Raw genomic sequence first — 14,551 nt, forward strand, 5'->3', positions numbered from 1 at the left:
AAGGCCCCTCAGACCCAGCAGTACTGCTGAAAGAGCAGTATTAAATGTACTTTGTGTTTGAGTCACTCTACATTTTGGGTCCTATTGGTGGTAGCATTTTCTCCCTCTGGTCTAATCCAGAAATTGGAACTGAGAGTGTGCAGATTTGTTTAGAGGCATTTGGATGGTGAAGAAACAAAACCAGGAAATCCATGCTACCTGCAGATTTTCTGAGGGGTTTCTTTTTCATTAGTTTTCCAGTCCTAATATGGTTTATTCACCCATTCATCTAGTCATTCATCAGATTATCATTTGGACTAACTATTCTATGGACTGGCTTTTATGTCCTGGGGAGTCAGCAGAAAACAAGATAGACAAGATCCTCACGTTATCCTGATTATATTCTACTGGGGCAGAGAGATTTCTAAAAACAAATGAATAAATCAGCTGTGGAAATGATGTATCTCAAGGTTTATATAATGTTAAAATTTCATACAACTAAGAATTAATATAGACATGTAAATTCCGTTGTTGAACAGGTTATACATTTCTTTCTTATAACTTGCTATCAAAAATATGTTAACACGCTTTCTATTTCATCATTTTCCACAAGATTATGATAAAATAGATCTTCAAGATAGTTGATATAATTGTTACATAGATATAATATATTCCATTTTGATATATGCAGAAAGGTCACTGAATTATATACATATTGTGACATATTTTTTGTGAACATATTTTTAAGATAGGGAAGATTTGAGTGTTCTTATCTGATGTTTAAAAATAATTTTTATGTAGCAAGATGGAGGAGATGATTGGCAATTAAGACGCCCAAAGGCGGTTTTGGAGAAAACTAGAAATTTGATCTCAGATCCACTTCAAAAAAGATATTCTTAACTCAAAACCTTGTAAGAAATGACTTTCCTAAGTGCATATGAAAACATTGCGCAATAGAAAACAGGTCATGATCATTTTTTTTTCTCCCTCTTCCCTGTTGTACAACTTGATTTTTACTGAGCTTTTCTTCTACTTGTATTAAATCTAATTTTCTTCAGTACTGTTTATTGCACACATATATAAAATTTATTCTAAATGTTTTTCACTCAAATTTTATTGTGTGCATCGTTTCCTAACAGCAGTTCTGATTGCTCTGTATTAACCATGAAGTAAGAATTTCATGATGGAATAATTTCTATCTCAAACATACATACTCAATGTGTAATTTAGAACTGAAAATCATTACCATCCAAACAACTGGAGGTTCGAGCAATGAAATCTAAACACACTGTTGTACGTATGTTTTGTCCTAATTACAATGAAAATAGAAATGATTTCCTGAGATAAGTTGTCTGCTCTCAAAAGTGCATAAATATAGCTCATAAATTCTTCCATTGAAAGATGATAACTTACAATATCTATGTAAAATAGACATTGCTTCCTAATCCTGAGGAATTTCTTATGATACTTTGTAACATTAGATTGCTTCCCTAAAAAAAATTGGTTAGTGGTCTGGTAATCTTATCATCTTTCTTATAATTTTCAAGGCCTCTCTTAGCTTCTTGTTTCCCCAAATCAGGATAAATGACTGGCTTAAATGATACAACATTCCAAGGGCCTGGCAAAGCATGAAAACCAGTTTGTTCTGCAGACTATGAAAATTCCAAACTGAGGGGGCCAGCCCCATGGTTGAGTGGACAAATTCGCGTGCTCCACTTTTGTGGGCCAGAGTTTCACCGGTTCAGATCCTGGCCGCGGACATGGCACTGCTCGTCAGGCCATGCTGAGGCAACGTCCCACATGCCACAACCAGAAGGACCCACAACTGAAAATATACAACTATGTACCAGGGGCACTTTGGGGATAAAAAGGAAAAATGAAATATTAAAAAAAAAAAAAAGAGATAACTAGAATCAGGAAGTAACCAGCATATAGAAAGAGAAAGGAGAGCACAGTTTACATGGCTCTTATGTGGACCTTGGTGCTGGGATCTTGGAATCTTTTGCCATTGAGCTGCATGTTCTTGAGATGTTTCCACAGGGAAATGATTAACAGCAGAAAAGATGTCAGGGACATAGTAAAGGGTATGAAGTGTATTAGTGTGAATAGAGTGACATTTGGAAGGTATAAAATGTCCCTCAATTTGGCCTTCTGAGTGATGTTTCCTTCATACTCATTAGTCTGCATATTATTATCCATGCATAGCACTGCAAGATGAGGAACCAAAAAGACCAAAGTCCCTAACAACATAACGAGAAGTACACTTTTAACTCTCTACTTTAGGTAAAGAAATACAAAGCTAGAGAAATTATCTATCTTGAACAAAAATGTATGCTGGGACTGGGGCCGGCCCCGTGGCAGAGTGGTTAAGTTCGCGCGCTGCGCTGCAGGCGGCCCAGTGTTTCGTCAGTTCGAATCCTGGGCGCGGACGTGGCACCATTCATTGAGCCACGCTGAGGCGGCATCCCACATACCACACCTCACGGACCCACAACTAAGAATATACAACTATGTACCGGGGGACCTTTGGGGAGAAAAAGGAAAAAAATAAAATCTTTAAAAAAAAAAAAAAATGTATGCTGGGACTAGTAGCAAGCCAGACATCAAAATGGTTGCTCACTGTCCAGTCAATACAAGCAATAATTTTTACTTCTAAACTATATAAAACTTGAAGGAGCACAGTTGTATACCAAGTGATTGATAGTACCCAGAGCAAACCAATTCTGGAGACCACCAGAGTGTGAATATTTGATCAGCTGAGGACATCTTTTGTCTCTTGACCCAGTCAATGCAGTTCACCAGTGCTATGAAGCCTTGACAAAATTTCCCAGAATAAATTCTGTCGTTATTAGGACAGAAAAAAATGCTTGGTGGTAAAGTTGCCACGTGTATAAAGACAAAAAGCTAAGTCTAATATTACTTGTCGTGATTCATTTAATATTCTGAACTTAACTTCTGTGTGTAGCTGGAATGTTCAGTAAAGTTCTTATTTCTTTCAAATTTCCAGATTAACGTTTACTTTCATGGCCATGATTTCTAAAAAGTTACCAAAGCACTCAATGGGGAAATGACCTTTGTTCCAACAAATGAAGTTGGAACAATTACATGTTCACATTTATAAAGATGATTATAGATCCTTCCTTCATATCATACACAAAATTAACTCAAAATTGGTCACAGAGCTAAGTGGAACAATCTTTAGAAAGAAGAACGAAGCTGGAGGCATCACTCTTTCCCATTTCAAACTGTGTTACAAGTTATAGTAATCAAAATAGTATGATATTGGCATAAAAACAGATGCATAGATCAATGGAATAGAGCAGTGACCACAGAAACAAATCCACGCATACATGGTGAATTAATTTTGGACAATGGCACCAAGAATATTCAATGGGGAAAGGTTTAATAAAAGGTGTGGGAGAACAGGACATCCACATGCAAAAGAATGAAGTTGGTCTCCTATCTAACATCACACACAAAACTTAACTCAAAATGAATTAAAGATTGAACATAAACCTGGAACTATAAAACTCCTAGAAAAAAACAGTGTCAGGCTCCTTGACTTGAGTGTTGGCAATGACTTTTTGGATTTTATGCAAACAAAGGAAACAAAAGCAAATATAAGTAAGTGAGACTACCTCAAACTAAAAAGCTTCTGCACAGCAAAGGAAACCATCATCAAAGTGACAAGACAACTTATGAAATGGGAGAAATCACAAATCCAATAAAGGATTAATATCCATAATATACAAGGCACTGATACAAATCAGCAGCAAAAAACCAAACAATCCAATTTAAAAATGGTCAAAGAACCAAGCACATTTTCCCAAAGAAGATATAGAAATGGCCAATGGTTCCACGAAAAGGTGATCAATGTCACTAATCATCAGGGAAATGAAAATCAAAAGAACAGTGAGATATCACTTCACACCTGTTAGAATGGCTATCATCAAAATGATAAGAGATAAGTTCTGGCAAGGATGTGGAGAAAAGCGAACTCTTGTACACTAGGTAGGAATGTAAACTGCTCTAGCCACTATGGAAAACAGTATGGAGATTCCTCAAGAAATTAAAAATCAACTACCATATGACCCAGCAATCTCATGTCTGTGTATATACCTAATGGAAACAAAATGATTATCTGGGAGAAAAATCTGTACTCCTATGTTTGTTGCAGCATTATTCACAATGGCCAAGGTATGGAAATAACCAAAATGCCTGTTTATCGATGAATGGAAAAGAAAACGTGCTATATATACATATACATATATATACATATGTATTTAGATATATATGCTGAAATGTTATTCAATCTTAAAAGAGAAGGAGATCCCGCCATTTGTGACAATATGGATGGATCTTGGTGGTCTTATGCTAAGCTGAGTAAGCCAGACAGAGATGACAGATAATGCATGGTATCACTTATACGTGGAAGCTAAAAAAACAAAAAGAGAAAGACAGAGTAAACTTATAGAAACAGAGTAGAAAAGTGGTTCCCAGGAGCTGAGGGTAGGGGAAGGGGGGGCGGTAAACTAAAGGGGTAGAAACTTTCAGTTATCAGATGAACAAATTCTGAGGATCTAATGCATAGTATGGTAATCATGGTTGATAATACTACATTGTATAATTGTTTTTGCTAAGAAAGTAAATCTTAAGCTTTTTCATAAAAAAAAGTAACCATGTGAGGTGATGGATGTGTTAAGTTGATTGTGCAAATTCTTGCATAATGTATACATATATCAAAAAATCACTTTAAATGTATTACCATATTTTTGCCAATTTTATCTCAATAAAGCTGGAAAAAAATTAAAATAAATAAATTTAAAAAAAAAAAAGAAAGTGGAGGATCATGAAAATATTTTCTCCACATTATATCAAAATTGCTGTGAGCCAGAATTGCTGTATGTTTCTTTTATTTGCCTCTTTGAATGGGACTATTTGTTATGGTTATCCTGTCCTGTTTCAACCCTGTGTGCTACATCTTTGCCAGGCAGATAACTTGTCTTTTTAATTGCTTAATTAACAAATGAAGAGGAGACAAACCAAACCAAATATGGATCATAAGATCCTGGAATTCAAGCCTATCTCTGTAAACAAATGAGACTTTGGGAGATGTTCAGATAGGAATGAGCATATTTTATATATGGGAACAACCTGAATAATTTAACCAAGAGTGTAAAGTCGGATAGATTGCTTCATTTTCCTGAAATTCTTTAACCCTCACTGTAGCTACAGCTTTTAGAAAGTAATTTTGTAATATCCTCTACTGTGGGCAGGATAACCGCCTTGAGCCTTGGCTCTGAGCTTAATCATGTCAACTTGCTTTGATGAATTGGGAATTAGCAGATGTGACACAAACAGGTTTGAAATGACGTCCACGTTGAGGCTGGCTCAGTGTTGCTCTTCTTCAATTACCATGAGAACATGCCCAGGCTAGTACACTGGTCCTAGGAGGAGAGTGAGAGATCCTGGAATTCAGTTTTCCCAAGCAAGATCCAACCTAAATTGACAATCAACCGAACTATAACTGTCTCCCAGATACATACCAAGCTTATTTAAAAATCTTTCAAATACTTGTTCCTTTTTATATCATTTATTCTTTTTCTTTGGCTATTTCTAAGATTGTCTCTTGGTCTTTAGTTCCCTGTAGTGTTTGTAAGTTAAATTTTTTGCTATCTTATCTCATTATCTTATTATCTCAAATCAATGAATTGAAATGTTTTATCACTTTTGGAAAAAATCTCAGCAATATTATTCCACTTCATTTTCTCTCTTCTATCTTCCAGAATTTCAGAAGTGTGTCAGACTTTCCAACTGTAACATTCGTGTCTCTTACGCTCTACCCTGTATTTTCCGTTTCTTTGTCTCTTTATGTTTTACTCTGTGTAGTTATCTTCCAATTCACTAATTCTTTCTTCCACTGTGTATAATTGTTTGTTACTTATGCATATTGAATTCTTAATCTTGATTATTCATTTTCTCAGTCTTACTGTTTCAGTGATAAGAACAGACTCTTGCTCTTCTTCTATAAATCATCTCCTATGGGGAAACTGAATAGAACAGACATAATATCAAGCTCTTAAGTATTTTTTATTTTTAAGATTGTTAACAAGAAAATGCTAACAATTCATTTCTTTTCCCAAACTTTGGTTGCAGAATAGATAAAATCATCATCTAGTCATCCTCCACCGAGTTGAAAGGAACTGGTAATGGATTTCCTTTCATGGTAGCTTATCTATTCTGGGTCATCACCACAGGCTTGCATTATGGTGAAAGACAAGGAGCAGAACTTGATCACTAAATGCCACTCAAATGAGAAAAATGTAATACAACATCACAGGGACACAATCCTATTCCATGACTCAATTTTTCAGTAGTCTTTTTATTCTACTTCCAATGTTAGCAAAAGGGCTCTGTGCCTTAATTCTGTGGTTTTAAGATCACCTGTTAATAATTTGCTCAAGTAATACACTTAAACTAAAGAACGTTCAATTTCTAAATATATTCAATTTGGCTTGACCTTTACTATTTACTAAGGTAAGTTACCCACAATGACCTTTAGGAGATTACTTAGACATTGTCCAACATATGTATGTAAACGTTTCAAATATTAACCCTTAAATATGATACATAATGATGATGATCATGATCATGACGGTGGCAGCTAAATGGGAGAACTCTAATTGATGAATGTGTCTTTATCCAGTTTCTAGGTGGCAGAGTTCACTATGACAGGAGAACACTCCGAATCTCCTCCATGGTCTTATGATAAATACATCGTTCTCAGCATCAGGGCTAACTTGAAAGAATAATTTCACTGACTACTTCATCAAGAGTAACTTAAAACCAACATATTTCTGATGATGTACATACTATTTTTTTCCTTTACTGCATTCTAAAAATTATGACAGAACTGACCTTAAACAAATAGTTCTTTGCTTTTATTGAAATTTCATATACACATGTGCATATCTTCTACATAATAATACAGCATATCATTTTTCTTTCATATTTTAACAGCATGATTAGCATGCAAAATTCTCCACCCTACTTATTTGCATTCCCACTTGCTATGAATAAATCTGAGTTATTTTATTACAACAGTCAAAGAAGGGCTACATATACACAAACATATCCAAACAGTGCATTGAGCATACATTTAGTTTTACAAATTACTTTTCTATGTCTATGACTTTTTTCTCTAACAAAGAAATAAAAAATTCATAGATCTAATTTTTTCATTTTCATTATTGTGCATAATTCTATTGTATGAGTATACTATAATTTATTTATCCATTTTATCACTGATGAACATTTGTATGACTTCTCAATTTCAGCTATTAAGAAAAATAGTGATATACGCACTTTTACATATATATCCTGGTGCACATGTACCAAAGATTTTTAGTATATAAAAATAGAAGTGCAATTAATTTCTCTTAGGATATACATCTTCACCTTAATTACGCAATGCTATACTGTTGCACAAAGTTGTTTTACCAATTTACAGTTCCATGAAAATTCCCATTGTCTCAGATCCTTTCCAAAATTTGCAACATCAGATTATTACCTATACTTTTATATTTAAATAAAGTATTATTATACTTACATTTCACAACATTTCATAATCTTTTTTCTATTCTAATTTTAAAACTATATTTGATTTGAAAAAATTACATTACTCTTTTCCCTTTCTATGACTCTGATTTCATGTACATTCACTCATATTGCATTGTATATTACTTAGACAATTATTAATATTTTATTATACATTTTTACAATCTTCTTTGTCTCAAATAATCTTTTGTTATCAACAAATGTTACCATAGCAGAGACATTTCCTTATATCTGACACTAAGTCAGATCACTTTGAGAAAATATGTTTAGGTAAAAGCACTTGTAAGGGAAATTTCTGTGCTGCCTAAAACACCTACAAGGAGAAAGAAATGTTGAAATCGAACCTACATAGTCTTCTATTAATGTATTTTCCCATTGAATATAGGAAGTTCTTTTAAATCCTGCCTATGATGATAAAACTTTTGCTTCTCTCACAGAGAATTTACAGTAATCTCAGATGATTTTTCTTAGATTGCTATTTCCCAAAATTATAATTAATGTGTAGCCTGAAGGAAAGATTGTTGAAATCACCATAACAAACATCATAACCTGAAACCTCTGTACCTTAAGGAAGATCTAACTTTTTCTTAGAGTGGAAATAAAGTAAATGATGAAGAGGAGGAAGAAGGTTGTCACCATTTTCACGGTCCTTTTATGGACCTCTGTGCTGGAGTCCCTTATATCCATCAGGTTTAGGTACAAATTCTCGGTGTGTCTCATCACGGACAGAAACAAAGGAACAAAGAGGTCAGGAACAGAAGAAAGGGGATGATATAGGTCAAGTAAGAAGAAGAAGGCATTTAAGATAGAAAATTTTATTTTCACTTAATGCAAAGTCATGTTTCTTTCACGTCCTCTATGGATATTCATCCACAACTCACTAAGAGCATCCTGCATTAAAAGGTTAACAGACAATCAGAAGAAAGACCCCAGGAAAAGCACAAGAACCATTCTATTCTCTCTCCACTTCAGCCAGATGAAAAAGAAGTGGGAGAAATTGGCGATCTTAAGGAAGCAGAAGATGCTTAGGCAGGTTGTAAACCAGGTAGTTAAGTGATCAGTTAGTGCTCAAAGGATAGTAACTGCTTTTGCTAGTTTCCTGGTGGCATACAGATGTGGAGATAGCTCCACATTCAATGAACCAAATAGTGTTACCTACTGTTGGATGACTCTGGCCATAGCCAAGCTGGTAGGATGAAATCAGCTGATGAGCTCTTCCCATTCTTGATCCATTTGATGCGGGTTACCAGCCCAATGAACCCATTTCCCAGCATTCCTAAGATGAGTTCTCCTGTTGCCATGAGCAGAAAGGAAGCCCTCATTACAATCGACATTTCTATGAAAATATTTCTAATGTTGTGCCTCACTGACAGCTTTAGAGTTAAACAGTTGCAGATTGACACCCATTTATGACGCTTTTATAAATGTTTTCATCATAATTCCAGAACATATAGCCAAAATTCTGCTATGTAATACCGTTTCAGAGGTCTTCATGAAAGAATAGTTCATTCACTTTAGTTTGTAATTCCAGAGAGAAATCAAACAGTTCTATTAAGAGATACAGAGCTTCACGAATACCTTTCTTAGTAGTTCAAGTCATCTACTATATACTTTCCAGAGTAAATGCTAATCACGTCCACTTATCCTTGGCACCAGCTACAAATTTCCGTTTGTGCTAATACTAAAATGACGAAGTCAGTTGTGCAAACGTGAAAATATGAGAGATTATTTTCTACTAATTTGTACTTTCATTTCCCCTGAGCCATAAGTTTGAACACAAATACTTTAGATTTTGAATAGAAATTGCTAGAAAAAATTTTAATGTAAAATTAATGTATAGCTAATTAAAATATATCTTAAATTTTAATATTTCTGTCATTATTTGTTACTCATCAATAAGATCCTTCTACCTATCAAGTATTTTTGTTGATTCAATATGATTTACAGTGATAACTTAATGCAATTATTTCCAGTTCAAAGAACACTTCCAAGTCCCAGAAGAAATAACTACAAATAATTATTACATAACCTTGTGAGAGCTAAGTCAAATGTTATAAACAAATATACTGGGAATATACACAAGGAAGCTACAAATGCTACAGAGCAGAATCAATTATGGTTTTATGAAGATAGGAACATTTAGTTTGAACTTAAATTCTTTAGAAATCATGAGGAAATACAAAAAAGAACTGATATTCAAGATTGATGTAAGGATATTACAAATTATCAAAGTGATATAAACAAGCTACACCGTGCTCCTAAATGGAGAAACTTATTTTGTTTTACAATAACTTATTGGATATTTCAACTGAATTATTACAAAGTGCCCTAAACTTCCATGTCCTAAATTCCATGTTCTCCTCTTCTTTCTCGGCTGGAGAGTGACTTTATTTCCCAACCTCCCTTACAGATAGTTGTGACAACGTGACTGAAATCTGAACAACACTATATGAGTGAAAAATTATGTGTATCATTTACAGGCCAGCACCAAAACCTCTCCCCATGCACACTCCTACAGACACCTTTCTCCTCCTGGCTGTCTGGAATGGAGATGACTCCAAGGTAATCTTGGAAGCCACCTGTTAAAGATGGCATACTTTTGATCAGCCTGATTCCCTGGATAACTGTAAACAGAAGGCTTCTCAGACACAGCAGTACTGCTAAAAGAGCAATATTAAATGTACTTTGTGTTTGAGTCACTCTATGTTGTGGAGCCTATTTGTGACATTTTCTTTCCCTGGTCTAATGCAGAAATTGGGAGTGTGAGTACGTGGATTTGTTTAGAGGCATTTGAATGGTGAAGAAACCAAACCCGGGAATCCATGCAACCTGCAGATTTTGTGAGGGGTTTCATTTTCATTAGTTTTCCAGTCCTAATATGGTTTATTCATATGTTTATTTACTCATCAGAATATCATTTGGACTAACTACTCCATGGGCTGGCTTATATGTCCTGGGGAGTCAGCAGAAAACAAGAGAGATGAGATCCTTGCATTATGCTGCTTATATTCTACTGGGGCACATAGATGACTAAAAACAGATGAATGAATAGGATGTGGAAATGATTTATCTTAAGATTTACATAATATTGTCGAAATTTCATAATACTAAGAATCAATATAGACATGTAAATTCAGTTGTTAAGGTTATATGTTTCTTTCTTATAATAGAACTTTCTATGAATAATATATTAACACATTTTTTCACCATTTTCCATAAAATTATAGAAAACAGATCTTGAAGATATTCCCTATAATTATTGCACAGACATCATAGATACTATTTTAGTATATGTAGAATGGTCATTGAATTATGTACCATAATTTCTTACTATTTTTGTAGTGAACATATTTTTAAGATAAGGAAGATTTGAGTGCTCTTATCTGAAGTTTGAAAAGAATTTTTAGGTAGCAAGATAGAGAAGATGATTGGCAATTCAGAGGCCCAAAGGTGGTTTAGGGGGAAACTGAATAATTTGACATCAGATTTCAACTTCAGAAAAGATCTCCTTAATTCAAAAACTGTAGGAAATGACTTTCCCAACTGCTTATGGAAACATAGTAGCACTGAAAACAGGTCATGATAATTTTTCTTTCCTCTTGACCCTATTGTATAACTCGATTTTTTTCTAAGCTTCTCATCTACTTCTATTGGAGCTAATATTCTTCAGTACCATTTTTTGTACACATATATAAAATGTATTCTAAATATGCTTGTCAATCTGAAATTTTATTTTGTGCATCTTTTCCTAACAACACTTCTAGTTGCTCTCTATTAACCATGAAGAAATAATTCATGGTGGAATATTTCTTTCCCAAACATGTATCCTCAATGTGCTATTTATAATTGAATATCATTACCATCCAAAAGATTGGAAGTTCAAACAATAAATCTAAATACACTGTGCAATACATGTGTTTGGTCCTAAATACAATGGAAAATAACAATGATTACCTGAGGTAAGTTGTCAGTTATTAAAAACGCATAAATATAGATCACAAATTTTACCATTGAATGATGACAACAAAAATATCTATGTGAAACCCACATTGGTTCCTAATATTGAGGAATTTCTTACAACATTTTATAAAATTAGATTGCTTACCTCAGAAAGAATTGGCTAATGGTATGGGAATCTTATCATCTTTCTTATGGTTTTCAAGGCCTGTCTTAGCTTCTTGTTTCCCCAAATCAGGATAAATGAGTGGCTTAAAGGATAGAGCATTGCAAGAGCCTCAGAAAGCATGACAAGCAGTGTATTATGCAGCCTATTATAACTCTCAACTAAAGTAACCAGAGCTAGGAAGTAACTGACATACAAGAAGAGAAAGGAGACCACAGTTTGCATGGCTCTTATGTGGACCTTGGTGCTGATATCTTGGGATCCTTTGCCACTGAGCTGCATCTTCTTGAGATGATTCCACAGGGAAATGATTAACAGCAGAAAAGATGTCAGCGACATAGAAAATGGTGTGAAGTTTACTAGCATGAATAGATTCATATATGAGAAGTGAAAAATGTCCCTCAATTTGGTCTTCTGAGTGATGTTTCTTTCATACTCATTAGTCTGAATATTCTCATATATGCATAGAATTGCAAGATGAGGAACCAAAAAGACCAGAGTCCCCAACAGTATTATGAGAAGTACACTTTTAACTCTCCGCTTTAGGTAAAGAAATATAAAGCTAGAGAAATTAGCTACCTTGAGCAAATAAAATATGCTGAGGCTAGCAGCAAACCAGATGTTAAAATGGTTGCTTACTGTCAAGGCAATACGAACAAAAATTCTTACTTCCAAACTATATAAACCCGGATGGAGCACAACTGTATACCAATTCATTAATAGTACCCAGAGCAAAACAATTCTGGAGACCGCCAGAGCAGTGAGAATTTGATCAGCTGAGGACATCTTATGTCTCTTGACCCAGTCAATGCAATTCACCAGTGCTATGATGCCATTGGCAAAATTTCCCAGAATAAATTCCGTCGTTATTAAGACAGAAAAAATGCTTGGTAGTAAATTTACCATGTCTAGAAAAAAAAAAAGAAGAAGTTTAATATCCCTGGTAGTGATTCCTTTAATGTTCTGAGCTTAACTTCTATGTGCAGCTGGAATGTAGAGTAAAGTTCTTGTTTCCATGTTTTCCCTGTTTTAAAGTTCTTTAAATTCCATGATCGATGTCAAGCAGGAAAACACCAGACTATGCAGATGGAAGAGCTCAATACTGTCTTTATGAAAAACATTGTTACTCCCAAAAAGCAGAAATTGTCTCCTATTTATACACGGTGTGTCCTTGCCGTGGGCTGGATTATTTCATAACTGATTTTGAAGTGAAAGATGAATTCTCATTTGCTAGCATGCAAATAAGGACATCTCGTTTTGCAATTTTTTCCTTTTTGAACCTCTCCACAATTCGTGTTCAACAACATTATTTGTTAGTAAAATTTAGAAATCCAATACATAAAACATACAGTGAATGTCTAAACTTTTTGATGGAGCTTGCTTATAAGTAGGATCATTATCATTATGTGTTTATTTATTTTTTTAATGACGTATTTCTGGAAAGAATTCAAGCTTTCCCATCAAAGGCATTCATATATTCTTGGGAACCCCAGGAAAGCCAATACACCCTAAATACTAGTTGCTGAAAACTATGTATAAATTTATTGTTTACAAGCTCATAAACACACACACACATTCACATCTATTTCTCATGGATGGAATTATTGTTCTACAATATGAAATGTAAAATCAGGGTTAGGAGGTCCTCTAGCCTTAAATCCTCCTTTTCTCCCATGCAGCAGGCTTTCAAACCATTATTCATAGCTATAAAACACGTATAGATAAAGTTTCTGAGTCTGTTAAATATTAATATTTAATTGAAATGTTCAGGGATTTTATAAATATTCCTTTGGCATTTGAAAAGTATATGTGTTTTCCATTGCAGAACCCAGAGTTTTCCATATATAAATACCAGGGTTTTTTTCTGTTTAATTCATTTTTGACTATTTATTATTTTTTAACATTGATAGATGTTAAAATCAACCTCTACCCTTGGGTTTTATGCAATTTCCATTTTTAAAGCACTCACAGTTGTTTCTAGCAGAGGATCTTGGACCCGGACTGCCAGGATGGAAAACCCAAATTCTCAACTTCCTACGTCTCTGATCTTGGACTCTGTTTTAAAACTACTCTCTGCCTCAGCATAATCATCAGTAAAATACAGATAACAGGGGGATCCTCACCCAGTGGGCTTTTTGAGGCGTGAGCATCCTGTCTGTGTAAAGCATGTTCCCTTTCCCCTGTCTGCTACAGAGCAGGCATGGAGGCTTGTTACTTATTCTGTGGTATTTGATACTTCAGAGTTAGCCTTTGAGGAGTCCCACCTAGGAGTACAATGTAGCAGGTTGAAAAATAATAGATTTCCCCCCAGAACAACACTGATACAGGGAATGAAATTCCAAAAATATATTTTAAGTTCATCAGAGAGCTGTGCAAGGAAGGAGGACCAAGTGCACTGAAATCTGAAATGAAGAGAGTCTTCACATAAAGAGATGGTCGATATAAGCAGTGTGATCCCTGTCTATTCCCAGCAGGTTCTATCTGAGGAAAGTGAAAAGCTATTCCTAAAATATGTATGGAAATGCCAAGGACTCAGAATAGCCAAAAGAATTTCTTAAAAACAGAAAAATACATTGGAGGATTACAGTTCCTAATATCAAAGTTTACTACTAGGCTGCCATAATCGGGATAGTGTGGTTCTCTCATGAAGACACATGTATAAATCAATGAAACACAACTGAGAGTCCAGATTAACATTTTTATTCACAGTCAATTGATTTCAAAAAAGATATCAAGACAATCAAGGTGGAAATGATCTTTTTGTCAACAAATGAAGTTGGAACAATTAGATATTCACATTTATGAAGATGAATTTAAATCTTTATTTCATAC

At 34.6% G+C, this 14,551-nt stretch overlaps 1 protein-coding gene and 1 pseudogene across 1 annotated transcript; both read right to left on the reverse strand.

The window, feature by feature from the left end:
• Window positions 1–1,483: 1,483 nt before the first annotated feature.
• LOC100065607 (taste receptor type 2 member 19-like) lies at window positions 1,484–8,930 on the reverse strand (annotated as a pseudogene).
• A 2,786-nt stretch (window positions 8,931–11,716) lies between these two features.
• On the reverse strand, window positions 11,717–12,625 carry LOC100065630 (putative taste receptor type 2 member 33). The gene has a single exon (XM_014740510.1). The coding sequence runs from the start codon at window positions 12,623–12,625 to the stop codon at window positions 11,717–11,719; it is 909 nt and encodes a 302-aa protein (XP_014595996.1).
• Between the last annotated feature and the right edge of the window lie 1,926 nt (window positions 12,626–14,551).

The sequence above is a fragment of the Equus caballus genome, chromosome 6 (genome assembly GCF_041296265.1).
Source record: "Equus caballus isolate H_3958 breed thoroughbred chromosome 6, TB-T2T, whole genome shotgun sequence".
In the NCBI taxonomy this organism is placed as follows: domain Eukaryota; kingdom Metazoa; phylum Chordata; class Mammalia; order Perissodactyla; family Equidae; genus Equus; species Equus caballus.